Below are 26,750 nucleotides of genomic sequence, written 5' to 3' on the forward strand. Positions count from 1 at the left end.
AACGATTCTGTCCGCTTGCCACGGCTCTATTTATCTTTTCCACGATGAGCACAAACCCTGGAATGTTGGGAGAGGGGACAAGTCGATTACATCCACCCCAGTGCTTGACTGGTGCTTATTTCATCGACCCCGAAAGGATGAAAGACAAAGTCGACCTCGGTGGAATTTGAACTCAGAACGTAAAGACGGACGAAAATACCGCTAATCATTTCATCCGATGTGCTAACAATTTTGTCACCTCGCCACGGTTCAAATAATAAAGCTTCAAACATCTTAGGGACATCTAAATGCCTCTGATTGTGCAACGGAAACTCTTGAAGACATGATAATGATGATGATGACGACGACGACGACGACGACGATGATGATGATGATGATGATGATACAAAAATACATATTATTAAAGAAAGTTCGATCCTTTAATCAAGGCCTGCTTTGATCCTGAACTTATTCGCATGTTGCTGCAACGGCGAAGCAGGTCGGATTAAAGCAACCTTGACCAGGTTCGATAAGTGTGCAAACAAGAACACACACACACACACACACACACACGTACACACACGTACACACACATATACACGTACACACACACTACTTACATGTGTTTTTATGGTGTAGTTGGGACTCTCAACAGCAAGATACCAAACACTCCATAGCCAAACACGAAAATAAGAAGAAACGAGAAACGACCAGCGTTTGCTTGACGAGGCCGACGAACGCTGGTCTCCAAACTGTTTTGAACGTCCGTTAGAGACGAATCACAATAACACAGAATAAATATATCAAGTGAGCGAAGAAGACGTTTTAAGATGTAATTTTCCTTCATGAAATTCCCTAATTTTCTAAGACGGTGAGATGACAGAATCGTTAGCATGTTGAACAAAATAAAATGCTAAACGGGATTTCGTTCGGTATTTACTTTCTGAATTTAAATGCCGTCAGGGTTGACTTTGTTTTTCATTCTTTCAGGGTCGATGAAATACCGTTTGCCCACTAGGGTCGATGTAATCAACCGGCCCTTTCCCTCAAAATTTCAGGTTTTGAGCCTATAATGGAAAGGAAATTTTTTTTTTAATTATCTGGTTTTCTACCAAATTATTTTAGAGGCTATTTCATCATTGTAAATTAAAGTATTGAAATATTTAATATAATAAACCAGGGAATTTGGGGTGTGATTTTAATTAAAATTTCCCCTCTTACAATATTAGCTGTTTTATTTGTGGCGATATTCACTCGGGGTTGAGCTAGATCCGACCAACGACAGTCGGCCGAAGCCAAGACTGTTGAGCGGACCCCATAACCGTAGTCGTTATTTACCGTTGAGGTATAAAATTCATGTTCGGAGTTGAGGTATAGTAATACCCGTTTGACTGCTTTATTGACTTGCAGAAGGCGTTCCAACGTGTATCCCCAGTTTTAACCCTACAATAGTTCAAAAAAATGGTGTCGTTTAAACGTGGACATCTCCTCAGCTCAAGAGCTGTTGGCGGGTGTGGGTATTGAGTTCAACAAAGGGGGGTTTCACCAATCCTTTCACCACCGTCTGTTTGTTTCGTCGTTGTTGTTGTTGTTGTTGTTGTCTTCTTGTTCTTCCAATCAGGATTCACGCCATTAACCACAAAGAATAATCTCGAATTCGAGCCTACTCTAAGCTACTAAGAATGCGTTTGGCAACTTGAAGATCCACCCACCTCACGCGATAGACTGGCGGTTGCACGGGCGCGAAAGCTACGTTGTTATCCTCATTCCGTAAACGGTGGCTTTTAACGGGTGGAGAGCTGAACCATCCTGGAGTACAGAGGATTCGCAATCTAGACTAGGGTCTGAAAGTTTACCACACCATAGTGAGTTACACCATGGTTCCTCTGCTTTGTGGCAGAAGTAGGAAGAAAGAGTGAGAGAAAGTTGTGGTGAAAGAGTACAGCGGGGTTCACCACCACCACCCCGCCGGAGTCTCGTGGAGCTTAGGTGTTTCTGCTCAATAAACACTCACAGTGCCCGGTCTGGGAATCGAAACCGCGTACTTAAGACCGCGAGTCCGCTGCTCTAATCACTGGGCCATTGCGCCTCCACTATTGCTGTTGTTGTTGTCGTCGCTTAGCCCCAGTTTAGCCCTTATTAAGCAGATCTTTGATCAAAAGCATTCAAAATTTCTTCGGCATTCCCATTTTTTCTCCTTCTTTTATTCCTTTTTAAGACTACATTTTTCAACGTGTCCTTCCTGCTTTGAGACGACTTGGTGTGATTTGAAATAATTTGGCTGCTATTTCTAGCAAGTCAAGTGATTGCTTAATGGCACTCTCGTTGCTTCGGCAACCACTCAGCGGCCTCAATAATAAGAATATGGGTGCCATATGTGTGTATGTTTATGTGTGCATGAAAGCCTTAGTTTTTCATTATGTGTGTGCGGCGTACGTGTGTGTGTGTGTGTGTGTGTGTGTGTATGCACATGTGTGTATTATTCGTTGTCCCCCATTTTTATGTAATGTCTTCTATTATGATTTTATGAATATTTAGAAAACAATATAGGATATATATATATATCGCCCTCACTACGCTGGTACTTTATTTTAACGATCCAGAAGAATTAGAGAGCAAAGAGAGAGAGAGAGAGAGAGAGAGTGTGTGTGTGTGTGTGTGTATGTGTGTGCGCGCGCGTGCGCGCGTGTTGTGTGTGTGTGTGTGTGTGTGCGTGTGTGTGCGTGTGTGTGCGCGTGTGTGTGCGCGTGTGTGAGCATGTGTGCGCGTGTGTGTGCGCGTGTGTGTGCGCGTGTGTGAGCGTGCGTGCGTGTGTGTGTGTGTTTGTGTGCGCGTGTGTGTGTGTGCGTGTTTGAATGTGTTTGTATATGTCTGAGGGTAATTGTGTCTTGTGTATGTGTATATGTGTAAGTGTATGAGTGTGTGTATGTGTGTGTGTGTGAATAACCGAGCGTGAGTGCGTGTGTGTATGTATGTGTGTATGCGAGTTTCTTGTCTGCCGCCAGACTTTAAACTTCAATATTTTTGCAACGATTTGATGTGGGAGCAAAATCCAGCTCCGTTACCAAAGCGTTACAAGTGACGATGCCTATAGCGAGCAAAACAAATGACAATGGTGACATGAATTGGGTCAAGGGCTCAAGCAGCGATTCCATTAACTGCCCGGACATTGTTTTCTCAGAAATCCGTTGTGATACTTGATAGCGTACACAGCGCCTGAGTGTGCGAGATGTGTGTTATGTGCCGATAAACACGATGGCATTCGAGTGATTTGCAGAAAGAGAAAGGTAGAATTTCTTATGCAAAACCTAAAATCTTTTCTCTTTTTCTGAACAGTAAAAGCTGCTAGCTGTCACTCACGGGCGAGTATTGTTCGGTAGCTGATGTGTTCCATGCTTTTTGTAATTGTTTTAAGTGCTTATATAGTCTTGAAGAGACATGAACATGTCTTCCATCCCTTCGTTCAGGGCTCAGTAACGCATCAGGTTGTGACGGATGAAGACAGTGCCGCGCCAGCAGTCAGCTGGTACTCATTAAAGCTAACTAGACTGGGGCCATGTGAAATGAAGTACTTTGCCCAAGAACACAATGCACTACCCTGTCCGATTCAGGAATCGAACCCATGACATTATAATCGAGAGCTATGCACCCTAACCACTAAGCTACATGCCATTAGACGAGGGTTTACGAAACACTTAATATGCACAACATTAAAATGACTCGTGGAACTGTTTGGAATTGCTCGGAGCAACCGCACTATTTCAGTTCACTGCAAAAAATATGGCTAAAGTTTGACATTCATAAAGGAGGTTGCTTATAACGCTTCCGATTGGGGAACCTAACCTCAAATTTTCAAGAAAATTCTTATCGACCCCAATTCCTACACTGGGTTCATCATAAATGTCAACAACTTTGGTTAAATTCTTCACCCCTTGAAGTATATGATGAGAGAGACGACGACGGCGACGGCGACAATGATGATGATCTTCATGCCAAGCAGAAACCAGTGCGGTTGTTCATTCCCAGTAACTCACAGGGAATCCTGCAGCAGTTAACATGTTTCGAACAGAGTATATACTACAATATTATTCTTATTTATTCCCTGGAGTATTTCTCTTCAAATGCTTTTATGTATCCTGTACTGCGCCTGTTTGAAAATGTCAATTACATCGACCGGGCGTTGTGAGTGTTTATTGAGCGAAAACACCTAAAAGTTCCACGAGGCTCCGGCAGGGAATGGTGGTGATCCCTGCTGTACTCTTTCACCACAACTTTCTCTCACTCTTACTTCCTGTTTCTGTTGTACCTGTATTTCAAAGGGCCGGCCTTGTCACTCTCTGTGTCACGCTGAATATCCCCGAGAACTACGTTAAGGGTACACGTGTCTGTGGAGTGCTCAGCCACTTACACGTTAATTTCATGAGCAGGCTGTTCCGTTGATTCGGATCAACCGGAACCCTCGTCGTCGTAACCGACGGAGTGCTTCCATCCATTTGAAAATGGTTATTTCCTTACGTAAAAGTTGTGTTGCTTGTTATTGGCTTTTGTTTGTTTTGTCGGGATTTTTACTTCTGAAAAATGAATCCATAGGAATCAATGGGACAGTAGGTACCGTGTTGCGATGTTTTGCATAACAGCAACCTTTCGGAAACTCGATGCTTTCGTAATGCGGAGGTGCGAGATGCTGGACTCAGTTTCGCTCTTCTCGTTTCTCAGTTCCAATCCCGACAACAGATTTGTTAAAATCTTTAGCGACAGATACAAAGCTGCCTCTTTCTATGGACAATTGAATATATAGAGAAGTATATACATACATGTATGTATGTATGCATGTATGCATGTATACATGTATGTATGTATGTATGTATGCATGTATACATGTATGTATGTATGTATGTATGTATGCATGTATGCATGTATACATGTATGTATGTATGTATGTATGTATGTATGTATGTATGTATGCATGTATACATGCATTTATATATGTATGTATGTATGTATGCATGTATGTATGTATGTATGCATGTATGTATGTATGCATGTATGTATGTATGTATGTATGTATGTATGTATGTATGTATGTATGCATGCATGCATGGACGTATTATGTATTTACGTACGTACGTACGTATGTATGTATGTATGTATGTATGCATGCATACATGTATACATGCATTTATGTATGTATGCATGTATGCATGTATACATGCATTTATGTATGCATGTATGCATGTATACATGCATTTATGTATGTATGTATGTATGTATGTATGTATGTATGTATGTATGTAATGTGGAGTGGAGTAAAATCACTTGAAGAGGCCAGGATAACGCAAGTAAGACTCAAAAGAGATCTAAGAAAGAATGTGACGATCGAGAAGGTGAATGACAATGACCTTTTTGTGTGCAGTCTGTGACAGACCATTCTTGTCTTTTGCTGGCTTCAGATCTTATCTGCAGCTCCTGGTGGTCCAAATCGGATATGTAATCTATGTGGGTGGCTTTTCAGAGCATTGTCTGGTTTAAAAAGCCACATCAGATGCCATGATGGTTCTAAGGTGTAGGTACAGGAGGTGGTCAAGCTCTGCATAAGGAGTAGACAACCACCGTGTATTATGTATGTATGTATTATGTATGTATGTATGTATGTATGCATATTTTTATTAATATTGAGCGGAAATAATGAAGTGATTCAGTGTCCGACAGTTTCGTGCATTAACACTTATCAGACTTGTGTGTGTGTCTGTGAGTGTGTGTGTGTGTGTGTGTGTGTGTGTGTGTGTGTGTGTGTGTGTGTGTGTGTGTGTGTGTGTGTGTGTGTGTGTGTGTCTGTGTCTGTGTGTGTGTACATATATATTTCAACTTAGCAGTTCGACAAAAAAGACCGATAGAATAAATACCAGACTTACAGAGAATAGGTCCGAGGGTCGATTTCTTCGACAAGAAGGTGGTGCTCCAGCATTGCCGCAGTCAGAAGACTGAAACAAGAATAAAGGAACACAAACACACACATCTTTTATCTTTGATCTTGTTTCAGTCATTTGACTGCGGCCATGCTGGGGCACCAACTTGAGGGCTTTTAGTCGAACAATTCGACCCCAGGACATTTTTTGAAGCCTGATACTAATTCTATCTGTCTCTTTTACCGAACCGCTAATTTACGGGGATGTAAACCACCAACACCGGTTGTTAACCGGTGGGGAACAAATACAAGCCTAAAGACACACACACGCATGTATTCATACGACGGGCTTCTTTCGGTTTTCGCTAATGAAATCCACTCGCAAGCCTTTGGTCGGCCTTTGGTCGGCCTTTGGTCGGCCTTAGGCTAAAGCAGACGACACTTGCCCAAGTGGCTGCGGAACTGAACCCGGAACTATGTGGTTGGGAAGCAAGCTGCTTTACCACACAACCACGCCTAGAGAGAGAGAGAGAGAGAGAGAGTGTGTGTGTGTTAGAGAGAGAGACAGACAGACAGACAGACAGACAGAGATAGGTAGATAGATAGATAGATAGATAGATAGATAGATAGATAGATAGATAGATAGATAGATAGATAGGTAGGTAGGTAGGTAGGTAAGTAGACAGGTAGGTAGGTAGACAGACAGACAGACAGACAGGTAGGTAGGTAGGTAGGCAGGCAGGCAGGCAGGCAGATAGATAGATAGATAGATAGATAGATAGATAGATAGATAGATAGATAGATAGATAGATAGATAGATAGATAGATAGACAGACAGACAGGTAGACAGACAGACAGACAGACAGACAGATAGATAGATAGATAGATAGATAGATAGATAGATAGATAGATAGATAGATAGATAGATTAGAGACAGACAGACAGACAGACAGACAGACAGACAGACAGATAGGTAGATAGATAGATAGATAGATAGATAGATAGGTAGATAGATAGATAGATAGGTAGATAGATAGATAGATAGATAGATAGATAGATAGATAGATAGATAGATAGATAGATAGATAGATAGATAGATAGACAGACGTAAGTATTTGTGGCAGTACAACAGAAATAGTGCCGGACTAAAACTATTTGCCGTGGTTGTTTATGTCCCTTTACGTTCTGACTTCACATCCCGCTGAGGTCGAAGTTGCTTTTCAGTTTCATCGGCGTCGATAAATCGAATTGCAAGTTTATTACTGAGGCCTATTTAATCGAATAAACCCTCCGCCAAATTTTATAGCCTTGTGCTTGCGTTAGAAAATTTCTTCTTTCTCCTGGTATTTTGTCCGTTGTATCATACATGCACCCAGTGGTTAGGGCAGTGGACTCGCGGTTAAGGATCGCGGTTTCGATTCCCAGACCGGGCGTTGTGAGTGTTTATTGAGCGAAAACACCTAAAAATCTCCACGAGGCTCCGGCAGGGGATGGTGGTGATCCCTGCTGTATTCTTCCACCACAACTTTCTCTCACTCTTACTTCCTGTTTCTGTAATGTACCTGTATTTCAAAGGGCCGGCCTTGTCACTCTCTGTGTCACGCTGAATATTCCCGAGAACTACGTTAAGGGTGCACGTGTCTGTGGAGTGCTCAGCCACTTACACGTTAATTTCACGAGCAGGCTGTTCCGTTGATTCGGATCAACCGGAACCCTCGTCGTCGCAACCGACGGAGTGCTTCCATCCATTTATTAATTCAATTTATTATTGCGTCCTGTCTCCTCTTTCACCCTTTTCCAACGAGATACACCACACGGGGCCACTGCGTACAACAATCACGTCACAATTTATATTTTTTCTCCTCTTTTTTAAGAGTGAAAATTTACATTGTTAATGAGAGTTATCTCCCTTGAATGCAAATAATTCGCGCGAATTTCGGTTGCTTTGAGAGTCTCTTCTACGTCTTGTTTAGTAATTATTTATACCAATATTTTACGATATTTTCCAATATTTTACGATATTTTCTTTAAAACAAATATTTTCAACCAATTCAGGTAAGATAAAAGTTTCACTTTTGTTTTAGATTTTGTAAATTAAACTTTTTTTAACGCTTTCGTAACTTAGGGTCAAAACTTTCTTTGGTAAAACGTATTGTTAACAATATTGATAATTTTCGTTTTAGTTTCAGTTGTTTTTGCTTTTGCTTTTTCTCAGTTCTTGTTTATTTTATATCTTTTTGGAGTCGTACTTTTAGCTGCAAGACTGTTTTATTAAATGAAAGAAGAAAGCAGTAAGAAATGATAGCTAGACAACCAGTCAGAAATAGAGATTTATGTGTGAGAGATACAAATAGATAGTTTTATAAGTCGAGTAAATAATCATTTTCCTCAAAGTGAAGCTAGAAATAAGTTGTTAATAACAGATAATGATGACGAGGGGTGACAAGTCTGAGTAAACTTTTCGGCGGAGGTAAAGAATACGTACACCACCCGTTTTCGGTGTAACCACAGCCCTAACCTTAAACCAGAGCTTTTCAACCAGGGTTCCGCCAGTACAGTCCAGGGGTTCCGCAAGAAGTTACAAAACTGCTAAAATCGGCAGTAATTTTTAATTCTCCTGTGCAGGTATGTGTGCATAAGACTATTAAATTATTGCACAGGGGTTCCTCGAGCCAGTGGAATGTTTCCTTGGGGTTCCACTCCAGCAAAAATGTTGAAAAGCACTGCCTTAAACACTGGGTCTGCGTGCTCATTACTTTCGCCAACGTTTCTCGGCGGAATTCCATCCATTTTATAGAAACTTCTTTCAAAATTCCTATTTTGTTTTCCACACATTAACTTGTGCAGGTTCAAGTATGTAAAACATTAAAGAAACCCAGCTGTTTCTTGCAATAAATCATCATCATCATCATCGTTTAACGTCCGTTCTCCATGCTAGCATGGGTTGGACGGTTCGACCGGGGATCTGGGAAGCCAGAAGGCTGCACCAGGCTCCGGTCTTATCTGGCAATGTTTCTACAGCTGGATGCCCTTCCTAACGCCAACCACTCCGTGTGAGTGTAGTGGGTGCTTTTTATGTGCCACCTGCACTGGTGCCAGGCGAGGCTGGCATCGGCCACGGTCGGATGGTGCTTTTTACGTGCCACCTGCACTGGTGCCAGGCGAGGCTGGCATCGGCCACGGTCGGATTGGTGCTTTTTACGTGCCACCTGCACAGGTGCCAGGCGAGGCTGGCATCGGCCACGGTCGGATTGGTGCATTTTACGTGCCACCTGCACGTTATATGTGCATTTAAAGCAAAAATTTTTTAGGAGCCCTTAAAATAGTATTGTGGATCCCCAATTTACTATTTTGTTGCATGGACACCCAAATTCTTATGTGGACCCTGGATGAGAACCATTGACGTATATGAAGGTCAAACCTTTGTCTATCTTTAAGTGACTCAAAGCATTTCTCATTCTTCTGTTTTGTTTTGTTTTTTTTTCATGCATAATATATCTAAGACTACATTCTCTAATGCCTCCCTCCCTTTTTTAAATAGTATGATGAGGTTTGAAGGCAATTTAGTGGCTATTTCTGGCATGGCATGGTACCATACAGAAGCTCTCTCATTAGTTCATGGTAACACAGTGCTGTATGTTATAGTTTTGTATGGTAATCTATACAATTAGTTATGTTATTGTTTGTTCCTTCTCAAGCCACGCCTGGCTCATAAGGGCTGGTTTCCTTGGCGTATAGGTTCCCCACCTGGACAGGACGCCAGTCCGTCGCAGGTGAGCTGCAAGATGCAGGAGGAAAGAGAGAGAAAGTTGTGGCGAAAGAGTCAGCAGAAGTTAGCCATTACCTTCTGCCGGAGCCGTGTGGAGCTTAGGTGTTTCACTCATAAACACACATATCGCACGGTCTGGATTCAAACCCACGATCCCTCGACCGCGAGTCCGCTGCTCTAACCACTAGGCCATGTGCCTCTACTACAATTAATTATAGTGCTACAATAATCAATGCAATGGACCACTCACCCTTGTAAATAATTATTGAATTAGTCATCATCTCATTATAGCATCATAGAAAATTATGTTCAACACCCAAAGAGACTCATTTTTGTTACATCAACTGTAAAGCAATGGGATTGGCCTTAGACCAGTGGGTCCCAACCAGCGTCCACATGGCCCTTACGGGATCCACTCAAGATTTTGTTGTTAAAATTCATTTGCAATAAATTGGTTATACTTCTACAGCACACAAAATATTTTAACAATTTTCTTAATACAATTCTAAATATTATTTAATTATAAAAGTATTATAGGATTTTTAAATACTGAATGGGGGGTCCAGTAGAATCAAACAAGAATCAAAGGGTTCCATTGGTAAGAAATGGTTGAGAATCACTGCCTTAGATAGTAATGTACAAAAATGTTTTTTTTTAATTCTTATAACAGTCATTAACTAATTATATATATATATATATGTGTATATATATATGTGTAATATATATATGTATATATATATATGTATGTATATATATATATATATATATATATATATATATATATATATATATATTGATAGAAATGGTAAGACAACAAAAGAATGGAAGAGACCTCGATAATATGTAAATAGAGGAATTTATCTGTAAAAGTAATATGTGACAATTATTCGGTAGCCATGATAAAACTCCGAGTTCCAGATGTCGGAGTGGAAATCCACGCCACCATCTCTTCAGTTATCCAGTCATCAGAAAACATTTTTCCGATGGCCGGATAACTGAAGAGATGGCGGCATGGATTTCCACCTCAGCATCCGAAACTCAGAGTTTTATCATGGCTACCGAATAATTGTACCATATTACATTTACAGATATATATATGTTGCTTTTTTGGTTTTTTTTCAGATTCGGAATTGGAAAAGGAAAGAATAAAAATTCACATTGTGTGACAAAATGCCTCAAAAATTGTATCAGCTGCCACAGCAACCATTAAAAACTGCCCCATTGGTATCAAAGAAGTTTTTCTGCAAAGTTTGTGGGAAAAGTTATACAAGAAATTTCTGCCTGAAAATTCACATGACGTCTCACACTGGAGTAAAATCCTATCGCTGTGAAATCTGTGGTTGGTGCTGCGACTCTAACTACATCCTGAAAGTACACACCAGAAGCCACACTGGGGAGAAGCCATTCAAATGTGTGATGTGTCGTAAAGCTTTCTCAACAAATGCAGTGTTGAAGCTCCACATGAAGAGACACGCTGGGGAGAAGCCTTTCCGTTGCAACGTCTGCACTGTTAAGGCATTTGTCACCAAATCTGAGCTAAACCTTCACCTGAGAAGTCACTCCATTGAACAGCAATTTGTTTGTGTTACTTGCCACAAAGGCTTTGTGAAAATGTCACTGCTAAAGATCCATGAGCGGATTCACTCTGGGGAGAAACCCTATAAATGCAAGCTGTGTGATCAATGGTTCCGGACGAATTCGATTTTGAATGTTCATACCAAAAGACACATGGCAGAAAAGCCACACAAATGCGAGATTTGTGGGAAAAGTTTCAAGACAAAATCAGAACTGACCATCCACAAAAGGTACCACACTGGAGAAAAACCCTATACATGTGAAACATGTGGTAAAGGTTTCTCTGTAAATTCCGATCTTAAATTTCACAGACGTATCCATACAGGTGAGAAACCGTTTCTCTGCATTATATGTGGTAAAAGTTTCAAGCTGAAAAAAGAGTTGAAAATTCATACCAGGACTCACACAGGTGAGAAACCATTTAGTTGTGATACCTGTGGAAAGAAATTTAGCACTAATTATAGGCTGAAGATTCACGCTCGAGTTCACACAGGTGAGAAACCTTACCAATGTAGTGTGTGTGACAAAAGTTTTACAAATGGCACAAATCTAAAAGTTCATACGTTGGCACATTCTGGTGTGAAATCTTGGCTGTGTGAGGTGTGCAATAAAGGATTCTATACAAAAAAGGATTTAAATTTTCATAGTAGATGCCATACTGATGAAAAGCCATTTGTATGTGCTGTGTGTGGCAAGGCTTACCTGAGGCAAAAAAACCTAAGGAGGCACATGTTTTCTCATACAGGTGAAAAACATCATCGTTGTAAAATATGTGGCAAAGTTTTTCACCAAATTTCCGACTTGGTCATTCACTCCAAATTGCATCAAACGAACGACAGTCACGAGGAAGAGGTTATGAACAAACAACTCAAGGCTATCAGAAACCAGCTTCGATGCGCTGTGTGTAAGTTGTGCTGTCCTTCTGATTCTTCACTGAAAAACCACTTGGAAACACATGCCGGAGAGAAACCGTATCCTTGTGAGGTTTGCAGTGAAAGGTTCTCTGCTTTGTCTCAGGTAAAGGCTCACATGCAGACGCACAACAAAGAGAAATGTTACATGTGTAAGGTATGTGGGAAAGGCTATACTAGGAAATCTTACTTGAAGGTTCATTCAATGATCCATACTGGAGAGAAACCATTTCATTGTGATATCTGTGGCAAAGGTTTCATCACTACTTCACAGTTAAAGACTCACAAGATTGTTCACAGCAAAGAAACAAAGAATACTTGTAAAGAGTGTAGGAAAGGTTTTACTACATCAGAACAGTTACAGCTTCACCTCAAAGTGCATTATAGTGAAAGGCAGTTTCCTTGTGATGTTTGTGGTAATCGCTTCAGGTCTACCAGTCATTTGAAGTCGCATATGGTCACTCATACAGGTGAGAAGCTGTACCAATGTGAACAATGTGACAAGGCATTTGCACGAAGTTCTACCTTAAAAATTCATTTGAGGACCCACTCAGGTGCAAAACTTAACAGCCCTTCTCAGTGTAGCGAATCTACTGAACTGAACAGCCATAAGCAGACTCCTGTCAGCAACGTGTAGTGAATATTAGGATGACATTTCTAAGATACTAAACATTGATCTAGGTTGAACTGGTAAGTAAAGTGTCAGCTTTTCTGCCAGTATGTTTTAAATACATAACCAGGTTTGTAGTACAAGTTGTGTTGCATGGGCAATCATTGCAGCCATCCTTTGCTTCCAATCAAACTGTTTCTAAACGATAAGTACTTTAACCATATTTCCATTGAAGTACATCCCCTTCATTTCAATTAATTTTGAAAATAACGATGAATTTAATAAAATAATTTTGTCATTATTAAACCAAAGGCAGCAAGCTGGCAGAATCATTAGCACGCCAGGCAAAATGCTTAATGGTATTTCATCCGTCTTTACGTTCTGAGTTCAAATTCCACTGAGGTCAACTTTGCCTTTCACCCTTATAGGATCAATAAATTAAGTACCAGTTGCATACTTGGGTCGATCTAACTGACTGGCCTCCTACCCCAAAATTTCGGGCCTTGTGTCTAGAGTGGAAAAGAATAAATTAGATACCAGTCAAGTACTGGGGTCGATGTAATTGCCTATCCTTCTCCTCACAAATTCCAGGCCTTATGCCTATAGCAGAAATGATTATTAAACCAGTTTATGGAACATAAATTAACGTGATATTTTGCCGAAAGCTTTTAATTTAGATTACTTTAAAACAAGTTTGTATCATAGAACTGGAAGTGTTTGTTAAAAGGACGAAAAATAGTTGTGAATGGATTTGTAATATACTTTTGAAAAAGGAGTTTGTTAGTATTTCATCATCATCATCATCATCGTTTAACATCCGCTTTCCATTCTCGCATGGGTTGGACGGTTCAACTGGGGTCTGGGAAGCCCGAAAGCTGCACCAGGCCAGTCAGATCTGGCAGTGTTTCTACAGCTGGATGCCCTTCCTAACGCCAACTACTCCGAGAGTGTAGTGGGTGATTTTATGTGCCACCGACACAGGTGCCAGACACATTTAGGTTCCTCAGACCCTTTAGCATTTAAACCGGTTATATCCAGCCAAAATAGTCCAGCTGTTTTATGTTGAAACTGGCTAGCTCTGGTTTCGCACACCAACCCTTATATATAATTCTTAAATATTAACAGTTATCTTAACAAAATCTTAAAGCTACAACATAATGCATGATCAATTCAAAACAATGTTAATTAATAAACATTACATTTGACAGAGTAATCAGAGTGCTAAAGAGTTAAAGAAATATTAACCAGCCATATCCAGCCCCAGATATTCTACCAGTTTTTGTTCAGACTGACTGGATCCAGCTTCTCACACTAACCCTACAATATCATTCTAAAAATATACAGTCACATGACTTTGAAACTCAAAGCTAAATGATAAAGTACAATCAGGCGAAGGAGTAGCTGTGTGGTAAGTAGCTTGCTTACCAACCACATGGTTCCGGGTTCAGTCCCACTGCGTGGCACCTTGGGCAAGTGTCTTCTACTATAGCCTCGGCCCGACCAAAGCCTTGTGAGTGGATTTGGTAGACGGAAACTGAAAGAAGCCCGTCGTATATATATATATATATATATATATATATATATATATATATATATATGTATGTGTGTTTGTGTTTGTCCTCCTAGTATTGCTTGACAACCGATGCTGGTGTGTTTATGTCCCCGTCACTTAGCGGTTCGGCATAAGAGACCGATAGAATAAGTACAGGGCTTACAAAGAAAAAGTCCCGGGTCGAGTTGCTCGATTAAAGGTGGTGCTCCAGCATGGCCGCAGTCAAATGACTGAAACAAGTAAAAGAGTAATCAATTCAAAACAATGTGAATAAATAAGCCTTATATTTGACAAAGGAATCTGAGTGCTAAAAGGTGAAACCAGCCTTCGTACTTGGCTGATCCTTTTATTGATCCCCATCCCACACCACTCTCAAAAAGGCGAAAAGAAAAAAGTTGGCCTCAGCAGGATTTGAACTCATAACATTAATGACTCTCTCTAAACCGTACAAGCATTTTGCCCAGCATGCTAATGTCTCTGCCACATTAATTCAGGAGCAGACAACTGAGTCTTCATTGCTAAACAACAGGGAATCATAAACCCAGTGTTGTTCCATATTCCTCAGTAATACACTGTCCTTCACATCTTAACTCTTAGTCTAATAATAAATTAGTTTCGCAGGGGAAAAAAGGACTCATTTAGACATTTCTGCACCCATAAAGTTATATGGGTTCAGTTTCATTCTCACTACACAGCACTTTGGCTTATATATATATATAATCATCGTCATCATTTAACGTCCATTTTCCATGCTGGCATGGGTTGGATGGTTTGACTGGGGTCTGGGAAGCCAGGAGGCTGTACCAGGCTCCAGTCTGATCTAGCAGTGTTTCTACTGCTAGATGCCCTTCTTTACGCCAACCGCTCTGAGAGTATAGTGGGTGCTTTTTACATGTCACTGGCACAAGGGCCAGAGGCGGCTGGCATTGACCCTGTTTAGATGGTGCTTTTACATGCCACCAGCACGGGAGCCAGTCAAGGCAGTGCTGGCATTGGCCATGTTCAGATTGTGCTTTTTATGTGCCACTGGCACAGGAGCCAGTCAGGGCAAGGGGGCTGACATTAATCACATTCTGATGGTGCTTTTTACATGTGTTTATATACATATATATATATATTTACATATACACACACAAATGCACATATATATATATATATATATATATATATACAGTTCACTCTGTAAGTTGAAGCCTGGTGCAGTCTTCTGGCAAACTGTCCAACCCATGCCAGCATGGAAAACAGATGTTAGATGATGATGATATTACTTTTTAAAATTCACTCTACAGATGTTCTATAGAAATTAAGCCATGTGTGTTTCTGGTGGATGGTTAATGGTTTGGATGTGGGACTGAGAAAAAGCAACAATTTCTGAGATATGTATATACACCTATTGACTATTCTTCTGTCTTCGATCAAATTGTTTACATAGACTTATTCATTTATTAAGTGTCGTAACTTTAACCTTTGAAAACCCCTCATGGTGCCAGTAGTTGATAAGTTTTGGGGTTTTTTTTTCCACAAACAACTTGCAGATGCAAGTACTGTAAGTTGAAAGCCCTCCATGCTGGATGCTAGCAAGCTTACAGGGTCGTCAGGAAAGAATACATGCCATTTTGGGGTCTTCTTCTCGATGACATTCTTGCACACCAGTGCCACTTGCAAGATCAACTGGTCACTGGGTTTTACTCAGTATTCTTCTAGCCATTGTCCATCATCTCCTTTTAACCAAATCCAGTGGCCTGCCTTCTCCACTGTAGCCTGGATATTACTCATAATGACATCTACTTTAGGCCTAACAACAACAATCCCCTCACACAATTTCAGTCACTGTAATCTAAACATAGGCAAGACTTTAACCCTTGGAAACTCCTCATGCTTTCAGTGGTTGATAGTGTGTGTATATATATATATGTGACTGTAACCGACCAGGCTATCAGATGTTGCTAGACATCGCTGGTCACAATACGCTTCGCATTGTTTTAGCCTTCAAATGACGCCACCCCGCTGGCTAAGTGAGCAGGCCGACAGAAGAAGGAATGTGAGAAAGTTGTGGCGAAAGAGTACAGCAGGGATCGCCACAATCCCCTGCCAGAGCCTCGTGGAGCTTTAGGTGTTTTCGCTCAATACACACCCATAACGCCCAGTCTGGGAATCGAAGCTGCGATCCTACAACTGGGAGTCTACTGCCCTAACCACTGGTCCATTGCGCCTCCACACACATATATATATATATAATATATATATATATATATATATATATATATACACACACACACACACACACCATACACACGGACGTATGTTTTCATGTACCTATGGACTTTATACAAAATAAAAAGTCTGCCTCCTGTCTTAACCCTTTTGATTTCAGCCCATCTGAACCTGTTCTTGGGACTCATAAAAACTTTTTAAATTTTCTAAATGGAAACCTTTCATCAAAATTCCATGTTCATTAATGTTCCGGACACCAGTTTAATAATGACACTTATTTTAATAAACTCGTTATTTTCTTGTAGCAAAAACAGTGTATTTCTACAAAAATATGACAACAAACGGGTTAAGAAAAATACTTTAATTAAACATTTGATTCATGCATTTTTGTATAATCCTTGTCAAGGTAGTGAAAAATCAATTATCTCTACAACCAACAATTTACCCTCTTCACAATCCTGCCATGGATACCCTAGAAATTCTTTTACATTTTACTGTTTTATTTGACATTAAAATATTTCATTGTTGATATTTGTACTTTGGCATGTTTTGATGTATTTCTTTGTGTATAATCTGCACATTTTGTTTTTCTTTAATTTGTAGGTATGGTTATGTGGTTAAGAAATTTGCTTTGCAACTATTTAATTTCAGGTTCAGTCCCACTCTTTGGCACGTTGGACACTTGCTAAGGTCCCTAGCCAACCATGAGTGAATTTGGTAGGCAAAAACTGAATGGAGTAAGTTGTATTCATTTACTTGTTTTTACATCAGTTTTTCTTTGCTACCATGGGTTGAATAAATATATTGGTGTCATGTAAAAATACACCCAGTCCACATGAATTAGTTGGCATTAGAAAGGGTGCCAAGGCAGACAATAGAGTTTGGCACAATCTTCTAACTTCCAAGCTCCTGTTGAACTGTCCAGCCCATGCCAGTGTGAAAAATGGACATTAGATGTTGATGATCTCGGGGATATTATTTTGCAGCCAAATGCCCTTCCTACCACTAATCTTTATTTTCCAAATAAAGGACCTCTTATTTCACATATCTTCCAACTTGCAAAGTCTGTTGACAATTTAGTGACAACAGAAATACAAACAACATCACTGCTCACTGCCTGCAGCTTGCAACAGTTGGAGAAATACAAATGTAAATACACACACACATATTTATATATGACAGGCTGCTCTGTTTCCATCTGCCTGGTTGTAGAAATCCACTGCAATGAAACACATCTAACCCATGCAAACATGGAAAAGTAGATGTTAGAATGATGATGTTGAAGATAAAGATTATGTGAATTCCTCAGTAATTATTTGTGCTTGGGGTGGCATTTACTCAGGGTGGGTTGAGCTGGCTCCACCAAGTTCACCACGTTCCTCATGAATGCTGACCACATCCAAAACTTGCAAATTTGTCAATTGCCCCACTGGCAGAGCGAGTGTGTCGAATGGTGCAGATGCCATAGCCATCATTCGTCATTAAGGTGAAGAACACCTGTTTGAAGTTTCAGTCGGAATATTGTCAATGGTCGCAGATGATTTGCTGACCAAGTCACCCCCAATTATCAGAGCAAACGTAGCCAGGGTTTGAAGTGATTTCTAGAGACGTTCTTTAACAAGAGCTGAGGGATGCCTCATTCCCAGTAGCCTTCCAGCGTGCCAGACATGAACCTGGAATTTCTGGGGGGGCCCATACTAGAGTTCCCCAGTGTTGGTGTTTCACCAAGTTCATTGTTAACCCTTTAGCATTTAAACCGGCCATATCCGGCCAGAAGTATTCTGCCTGTTTTATGTTCAAACTGGCCAGATCTGGTCTCTCACACTAACCCTACAATATCGTTTTAAAAATTCACAGCTACATCATCATAATCTCATAGCTACAAGATAATGCATGATTAGTTCAAAGCAATGTGGATAAAAAAGGATTAATTTTGGCAGAATAATGCGAACACTAAAGTGTTAAAGCCTTGCACCAGAAAAGTTCAAAGATTACTTTTCGAATTTATTTCTTTTGTTCATGATAACTAAAGCAGACTTTAGAGGTGGATCTCTGCCGTTTGATAAGGATTCACTCGACCAATCAACCAACTCCTGAATTAATGTGTAAGGGGTCGACTATTCCACCCACACGTACATCCTTAATATAATTCTTGATGTGACACAATGACATGGTTGTACTTTTTGAATTGCTGGTGCAGCCCACCCAGCAGGCTTCTGTACAGTTTTCCATTCACCCAGTTTCATTTACAGGGTAATGGATTGATTAAAGGCTATAAAAAGATGACATTTGCCCAAGATTCCATAGAATGGGATCGAACCTAAGACCATGCAATTATGAAGTAATCTTCCTAGCCATTCAGTTACACCCTGCCTACAAAACAGGAAATAATACAACTAATAATAAGGTCATATTGTTTCGTCAAATATCACCATCATCTAACGTCTGTCTTCCATGTTGCCTGGGTCACATGGTTTGACAAGGATCCAATGTGTCCAAGGGCTGCATCATGCTCCAATGACTGCTTTGGAATGGTTTCTACAGCCGGATGCCCTTCCTAATGCCAACCACTTTACAGTGTGTACTGAGTGCTTTTGTCATGACACCTGCACTACTAAGTTCACTATGCAGCTCACAGAACTACAAACCCTGGGGTAGGTGTTGTGGGTGGTGGGGTAGCCCCATATAAAGTCTGAAAGCAAAGTATCAGAGACAGATTCAAAATGCACCAGACCCTGGATTGCTATGGTTTAAGAGGCCCAGCCACTGGTATTATTCTCCATGAGAAATTGCCTTGATTTATGTCCCCTTTCATAAGACCTGCTGGCCAAGTATCTGTAGTCAGTATGTGTTTAGCCTGGGCAAGATATCTCACTCAACCTTGTTTCTGTTCAATCCACACCCTGGATGGACACACTTTTTATTTACCCTGAAAGAATGAAAGGCAAAGTTGATCTTAGCAAGATTTGAACCCAGAGCATAGAGAATCAAAACCACCACAAGTCAGTCTATCCAACACACTACCCATTTGCCACCTTGGTGTTCTCCTTCCTACTGTGACTTCAAATGGCTTTGAGCTTTTTAATCCTCTGAGCTCATTAAAATAAATACCAGGTTGATTTAATTAACCCTTTAGTCTTCAGATTATTCTGTCAAATACTTAATTGTTTTGCATTAACCAAGCATTATCTTGTTGCTTTGAGATTTTGATGATGTGATTGTTTATTTTTAGAATGACATTACAGAGTAGACAGGAGAGACCAGACCTGGCCAAATTGGCTGTAAAATATGTAAAATAATTTGGCTGGTTAAGACCAGTTTAAATGCTACTAATTTGCAGCCTTGACAACAATGTCAGAAATCATTGGGTTCATTCCTGACACAGAAGTCCACAGGACTACGAGCTATTTATCCATTTTTCAGTTAACAAAGAGTGAATTTAGTCTGAACTCACTTGCTGCATGTTAGGTTAATTTTTTTAATATCAATCCACCTCTAAGGCGGCGAGCTGGCAGAAACATTAGCAACGCCGGACGAAATGCTTAGCGGTATTTCATCTGCTGTTACGTTCTGAGTTCAAATTCCACTGAGGTTGACTTTGCCTTTCATCCTTTCGGGGTCGATAAATTAAGTACCAGTTATGCACTGGGGTCAGTATGATCGACTTAATCCGTTTGTCCCCTCTGTGTGTAGCCCCTTGTGGGCAGTAAAGAAATAGGTATTTCATCTGCCATTACATTCTGAGTTCAAATTCCGCTGAGGTCGACTTTGCCTTTCATCCATTCGGGGTCGATAAATTAAGTACCAGTTATGCACTGGGGTCAATATGATCGACTTAATCCGTTTGTCTGTCCTTGTTTGTCCCCCCTTGTGGGCAGTAAAGAAATAGGTATTTCATCTGCCATTACGTTCTGAGTTCAAATTCCACCAAGGTCGACTTTGCCTTTCATCCTTTCAGGGTCGATAAATTAAGTACCAGTTATGCACTGGGGTCGATGTAATCAACTTAATCCCCGTCTATGTTTAGCCCCTTGTGGGCAATAAAGAAATAAGAAACGTTAGCACTCCAAGCAACATGCTTAGCAGCATTTCGTCTCTGTTTACGTTCTGAGTTCAAATTCCGCCGAGGTCAACTTTGCCTTTCATCCTTTCGGGATTGATAAATTAAGTACCAGTTGCGTACTGGGGTTGATCTAATCGACTAGCCCCCTCCTCAAAAAATATCAATCCATCTGTGGCCACTCCAAGTCCTAGGATACAAAACCCGGTTTTAAAGTGTTCACATCTAAATTAAAACCTATCTCTTCTAAACACCAGCTCAATTATGGGATAGTTTTACTAAATTATTTTTAAAGTTAATTAAAATGCATGGACAGTGTATTTAGTTAGAAATCTGGTCCATTGTCATGTTAATAGAACAGGAGAGGTTCTGAGTGTTAATTGAACCCACAAGTCTTTGGTTGAAAGTTTAAATATATTTGTCCCTTATGTGATTTTCTACACAAGGAACATAAAATATAGTTTGACTAATAAATGGGGTCTGTACAAATCAAAGGATCTTGTAGTACTTCTGTATATTTAGGCTCTGGCTCCAGTGAGTTTTGAGTCACCTCCAGTGGATAAGGTGCTAGCTTCTTGTTAGTATTATTGCCTGATCTGGAGCTAAAAATAGCAACCAAATATCTCTCAAATAACATTCTACCTGAAAGGAAGGATGCAATATGTAGTCCAAGCTACCCTATCTCTGAAAAATAAAAGAGGTGGTCATGACTGGAAGACTTTTGATTATAGACCTGCTGAATCTGGACTGACCCAACAGAGCAGGCCTATGATCAAAAAAAAGATTTTTCTTTTACAAACAGTTTAGTAAAGAAAAAAAGACATTTTCTAAAAGTCCAGTATCATCATCATCATTGACATCAGTAATAAGAGAATGCACATTGCTAGAATTAACAGTACAAGTTTTATTTCTTTCCAACAGAAGAAAAAAAAGGAAATATTTCTATCACACAATTATGTCCAACAGGCTTTTAGGAAAGGTTTAGAAAAAAAATATATATAATAGCCATCCCTACCAAGGAAAAAAAAATCTGCTTGGTTTTTTTTTTTTTTGAAAGGGATGAGAATCATGACAGCTTTCATAACACTTCTAGAACAATCACTGCCGCCACATTCATTAAAATCAAAGACCAAGTTTTCTTCTTCAAATTCTTTGGACGATAATAAACATTGAAACAGTAACAGGATTATTGTATTATTACTGAGATTGTCTATAAACCAAATTTTTTTTTCAAAGGGGATAACATCATTTCATGTCAGTAAAAACATTTTTTTTTATAGAAAAGTTCTAATTTGATATCTAAAATTAGATGGTTGTTTTAGGGGGTTTTTTTTTAATATATTTTCAAAATTTATTGAAATTTAGAACAGATAAGAAATTATTATTATTGTTTGAAATCACTCGTGTAATTATTATTTTAGTCAGCGGCAATAGTTTCTAAAGTTGTAATTTTTTTTTTGTATCAGTTTTTGCCTTTCTGTTTTCCACATGCATCCAGTGTGCTTAATAACTAGAGAATTTGTATGTGTGCACACACATATATATATATATATATATGTACACGTGTGTGTATGTGTTTGTGTCAGCAATACAAAGGAGGGTTTTTTGTGTATTAATGAACATCATCAAAAAATTTCAGTGTGTGCCAAGGGAGAGATATGTCAAAGATATACCTATTGATTTCAGCCAATGGTGGGCTGCAACACAGAATAATCTGTCTGCATTGGTGTGTGTAAATTTATAGTGAGTGTACATAGAGTGTATGTGTGTGTGAGAGAAAGAAAAAGTGGGAGATTTTAGTGCATCTGAAGAGAGGATCCACTGCTAAAGCTAATTTTCTGCAGACTAACAAGAATTTGAACAACAACTGCTACTATAACGATAATAATAACAACAATGAAGAGATAGAGCATTGAAACCCACAATCAACACCTCTTCATCCTCCCAATATCATACAGCAGTGGATGTTATGCTTTGGTCCTGTTCATAAGGAGGGTACCCACAGATTTTAAGTTTTTTCTGTTTATATATATATGCATGTGTATCTGTATACATGTATGAGCAATTAATCCTACAAGATATGTATGTGCACATTATATATATATATATGTATATATATATATATATATATATGTAATGACACTGATGTAGAAAACGACAGTGGATGAAATGCCACACCACTCATGGAGCTGGCCAAACAGCTATCATGTGGATGGTGTGTATGTGGGGGGTCGGGGGGGTGGGAGTTGGAATGTGTTGTTCAGTGCAAGAACCAGGAGATTCGTGGTGCAGTCGCAGCAAGCCCTTTACAGCTGAGTGGAAGTGGTGGACTGACCGCCGTCCCGAGGATAGTACTTGGCCTGGGTGGCCGCAGGGATTCTCTTCAACATCTCCTTCGGGAAGATTCGCAACAGCTGCCAGCCAATGTCCAACGATTCGAATATGGATCGGTTTTCATAGTGACCTGCAATGAGGAAAGGAACCCTTGACAATTAGTTATGGTGAATTATGGACATTTAAAACACAGAGGCTATATATATATATATATATATATATATATATATATATACGCACACACACACACACACACATAGGAGGCACAAAGGCCTAGTGGTTAGGGCAGCAGACTCGCGGTTTCGATCCCCAGACCGGGCGTTGTGAGTTTATTGAGCGAAAACACCTAAAAGCTCCACAACGCTCTGGCAGGGGGTGGTGATCCCTGCTGTACTCTTTCACCACTGTTTCTTCTGTTGCCTGCTCGCTTAGCCAGCGAGGTGGTGTCATTCAAAGGCTAAAACAATGCGAACGCATTGTGACCAGCGATGTGTAACAACATCTGATGGTCTGGTCGGTCACGTGATCACATACACACACACACACCTTTAGCATTCAAACCACCCAAATCTGGTCACTGCCATCTACCTTATAATGTCATTCTAAAAACAAAAGTACTCAGAGAGCACAAACCTCCGCCAAGGCAACACCAATGTCCTCTCAGCGATTAGCCAGAGATGATCAGATTTGAGCCCGGTGCAGCCTATTGGCTTGCCAGTCATCAGTCAAACTGTCCAACCCATGCTAGCATGGAAAGTAGACATTAAATAATGATGATGCTATATATATATATATATAAATGCAGATATGGTTATGTAGTTAAAAAGTTCACTTACAACCACATGGTTTTGGGTTCAATCCCATTGTGTGACACCTTGGATAAGTGCCTTCTACCATAACCCTAAGCTGACTAAAGCCTTGTAAGTGGCTTTAGTAGATGTGCCAGAGCAGCCAACTAGCTTCCGTGGCAGTGGGCACGTAAAAAGGCACCATTCTAGTGTGATCGTTACCAAAATCGCCTTCTGGCACCTGTGCTGGTGGCATGTATAAAAGGATTCGAGCGAGGTCGTTGCCAGTACCGCCTGACTGGCCCCTGTGCCGGTGGCACGTAAAAAGCACCCACTACACTCTCGGAGTGGTTGGCGTTAGGAAGGGCATCCAGCTATAGAAACTCTGCCAAATCAAAACTGGAGCCTGGTGCAGCCATCTGGTTCGCCAGCCCTCAGTCAAATCGTCCAACCCATGCTAGCATGGAAAGCGGATGTTAAACGATGATGATGATGAAAATTAAAGAATCCTATCGAGTGTGTGTGTGTGTGTATTAAATATATACACAAACACACACACAGATGCTATGGGTGATGATGCTGCCATCATTTTCACTATATTTATCTTTAAAGATATGTGGAATAAGAGAACCTATAAGTGAAATACAGATAAGGGTTACAAAAGGAAGGGCAGCCAAAAGCTAACAATACTTCACTAATCTATTCATCTAACCCATGCTTACATAGAAAAATGTATAAATCTCTATATAATCAACATACTTGTCTTTCCTCCTCTCTTTTCCCTTTTGCTACACCCAAATCCCTTCCCCAGCCCCCAACTGCAGTATTAATCACAACAGTCTGTCCTTACTCCTCAGAACATCAACCTTCTAGAATTTCTCTCCTCCTCTGCTCATTTTTTCTTCAACTTCACTAATCTTAGAGAGTCTGAGATGGCCATGAGCACTGTCCCTTCTGCCAAACCCACAATTTTTTAAAAAATCATCATTTACATTCATTTTTTTCCTTCCCATGTTGACACAGGATGTGGGATGTCTGTGTCATCCTACATACACAGCAACAGAACAAACCAACCAACTTTGGGTGAGGTGTAGGTCTTACTCTGTAGACTGGACATGTTTTATCAATAGTAATGCCACAAGTTAATAGTAGCAGTTGGCGGTGATTGTAGGATGTTACAAGAATGAAAGTAATGGTGTTATAACAAATGATTTAAGTACGGAATAACCATATCCGGTGACTTACCCTGAGAGATGAAATTCTTCTCAAACTTGGTGAGGAACTCCAGGTAGAGCAAGTCCTCTGATGTTAGAGCTTCTTCACCAACAACAGCTTTCATAGCTTGCACATCTTTACCAATGGCATAGCAGGCGTACTACAAATAGAGAGTGGATCAGTGTAATGGAGTAATATAGAGGCCAACTGGCAATGTCAACTACAAGGAGATACAAAACAACATTGAAATACGAATGGAGAGGCTGTCTTTCTCAATGGGTGGTGTGGTGCTGTGAAAGGCGGCGAGCTGGCAGAAATGTTAGCACACCGGGCGAAATGCTTAGCGGTATTTCATCTGCCACTACGTTCTGAGTTCAAATTCCGCCGAGGTCAACTTTGCCTTTTATCCTTTTGGGGGTCAATTAAATAAGTACCAGTTACACACTGGGGTCAATATACTTGACTTAATCCGTTTGTCTGTCCTTGTTTGTCCCCCCTGTGTGTAGCCCCTTGTGAACAGTAAAGAAATAGGTATGGTGCTGTGAGGGTTGAAAAAGGAGGCAGACAAATTGCCATGTTTAATGAAATGAAGGAAGTTTTCAAGGTTTTAGATTTCTCAAACACTATGCTGAGGTAAGAAGAATTATACACATACGAAATCTATTTTGTTTTATCAGTAACAAAGAGAGAGAAGGGGTGTCAAAAGATTTCCCTAATATATAGGGTGGTGTGGTATTTGCCAGTTTGAGAACCACTGGGCAAGGCATTGAAATGAAAGGGGCTAGACAACATTGAAGTTGGAAGAAGCTAGAAAACAATATGCGGGGCTGGACAATATTTAACTTAGAGGAGCCAAACAATAATATTAATAATGGGTCAGGCAATACTGAAGTGGGAAGGAACCAAACAATATGAGGGGCTGGAGAATATTTAAGTAGAAGGGTTAAATAACAATAAATATTGTGAGGAACTAGACAATCTTTAAGCAGAAGAGGCCAAACAACAAATATGAGGGGCTTGACAAAATTTTAAGTTGGAGAGAGCCAAACAATAATATTAATAAGGAGTTAGGCAATATTTAGATAAGAGGGGCCAAACAAATATTGTGAAGGCTTGACAACAATTTCAGTATACAAGGTTAGACAATAACGTTTATGTGTAAGAGGAGTAGAGAGCATTTGAGTGAGTGAGTGCTGAACCATAATGTCAAATGATAAAAGTAAAAGAGGCAATAACGCAAGAAAGAGGATGGGATAGGTTAAAGGAAGGAAACTTGGCAGATGAAAGTGTTGGACAAAGCGAGGAGAAGATAGCAATCAACAAGTGTGTCTGTGTATGTGAATATGCTTGCATATATAATTGTTATTTAAAAATCTGTATGTGTGCATATATATACATATATATATATATATATATATGGTTAATCCAAACATGAAAACACAACAACACGAGGACGTGGAACAAATATAGTATTATTGGACGCTCAAGAAGGAGGGTTTAATGTTTCGAGCAGAGCTCTTCGTCGGAAACATAGGAGAAGGGAAGACAGAGGAAAAAAAATCGCCAACAGTACACATGTGGTCACATTTTTCAATATATATATATATATTGTTGGTGACCAGACATGGTAGTGGCTATATTATTGACAGATATATGACATTTGTGCACAGACACACTGAGGGGACCTAGACTTGCTAAAAATAACAGCAAAATTTCCTTTAAATTACATCCCACAACCATCTTAAAGGACACCTGCTAGATATGTTGTCTAAAAAAGAACAAAAAACAAAACAGAAAGGTCATAGCTAAAATATCTTTGATCATAGAGCAGTTTGATC

The 26,750-nt window shown here is 40.0% G+C and overlaps 3 protein-coding genes and 1 long non-coding RNA gene across 5 annotated transcripts in view; 2 read left to right on the forward strand and 2 right to left on the reverse strand.

Annotated features, from left to right (window-relative positions):
- The window catches only part of LOC115219458 (2-hydroxyacylsphingosine 1-beta-galactosyltransferase-like), a 7,412-nt gene extending 6,705 nt beyond the window's left edge, over positions 1-707 (reverse strand). The window contains exon 1 of the mRNA XM_029789625.2: positions 600-707. The gene's annotated coding sequence lies outside the window, so the exon portion shown is untranslated. The remainder of the gene's footprint in view (positions 1-599) is intronic.
- A 2,281-nt stretch (positions 708-2,988) lies between these two features.
- On the forward strand, positions 2,989-13,031 carry LOC115219459 (zinc finger protein 26-like). 2 transcript variants are annotated; one of them, XM_036509135.1, is made up of 2 exons: positions 2,989-3,341; positions 10,776-13,031. In XM_036509135.1, the coding sequence occupies exon 2, from the start codon at positions 10,824-10,826 to the stop codon at positions 12,774-12,776; it is 1,953 nt and encodes a 650-aa protein (XP_036365028.1). In that variant the 5' UTR covers positions 2,989-3,341; positions 10,776-10,823; the 3' UTR covers positions 12,777-13,031. The 2 variants fall into 2 exon arrangements, with proteins under 2 accessions (XP_036365028.1, XP_029645486.1); XM_029789626.2 differs by lacking the exon at positions 2,989-3,341 and adding an exon at positions 7,923-7,939.
- A 1,515-nt stretch (positions 13,032-14,546) lies between these two features.
- Positions 14,547-26,728, forward strand: LOC118766028. Its single transcript, XR_005001959.1, has 3 exons — positions 14,547-14,630; positions 18,023-18,027; positions 26,718-26,728. It is a non-coding gene; the product is annotated as an uncharacterized LOC118766028 (long non-coding RNA).
- LOC115218857 (V-type proton ATPase subunit B) overlaps positions 21,460-26,750 on the reverse strand; it is a 38,219-nt gene continuing 32,928 nt past the window's right edge. The window contains exons 13-14 of the mRNA XM_029788808.2: positions 24,943-25,072; positions 21,460-23,039 (exon numbers count right to left, since the gene is read on the reverse strand). Coding sequence (XP_029644668.1) covers positions 22,882-23,039; positions 24,943-25,072 — 288 coding nt within the window. The 3' untranslated portion in view covers positions 21,460-22,881. The remainder of the gene's footprint in view (positions 23,040-24,942; positions 25,073-26,750) is intronic.

The sequence above is a fragment of the Octopus sinensis genome, linkage group LG14 (genome assembly GCF_006345805.1).
Source record: "Octopus sinensis linkage group LG14, ASM634580v1, whole genome shotgun sequence".
NCBI lineage: Eukaryota > Metazoa > Mollusca > Cephalopoda > Octopoda > Octopodidae > Octopus > Octopus sinensis.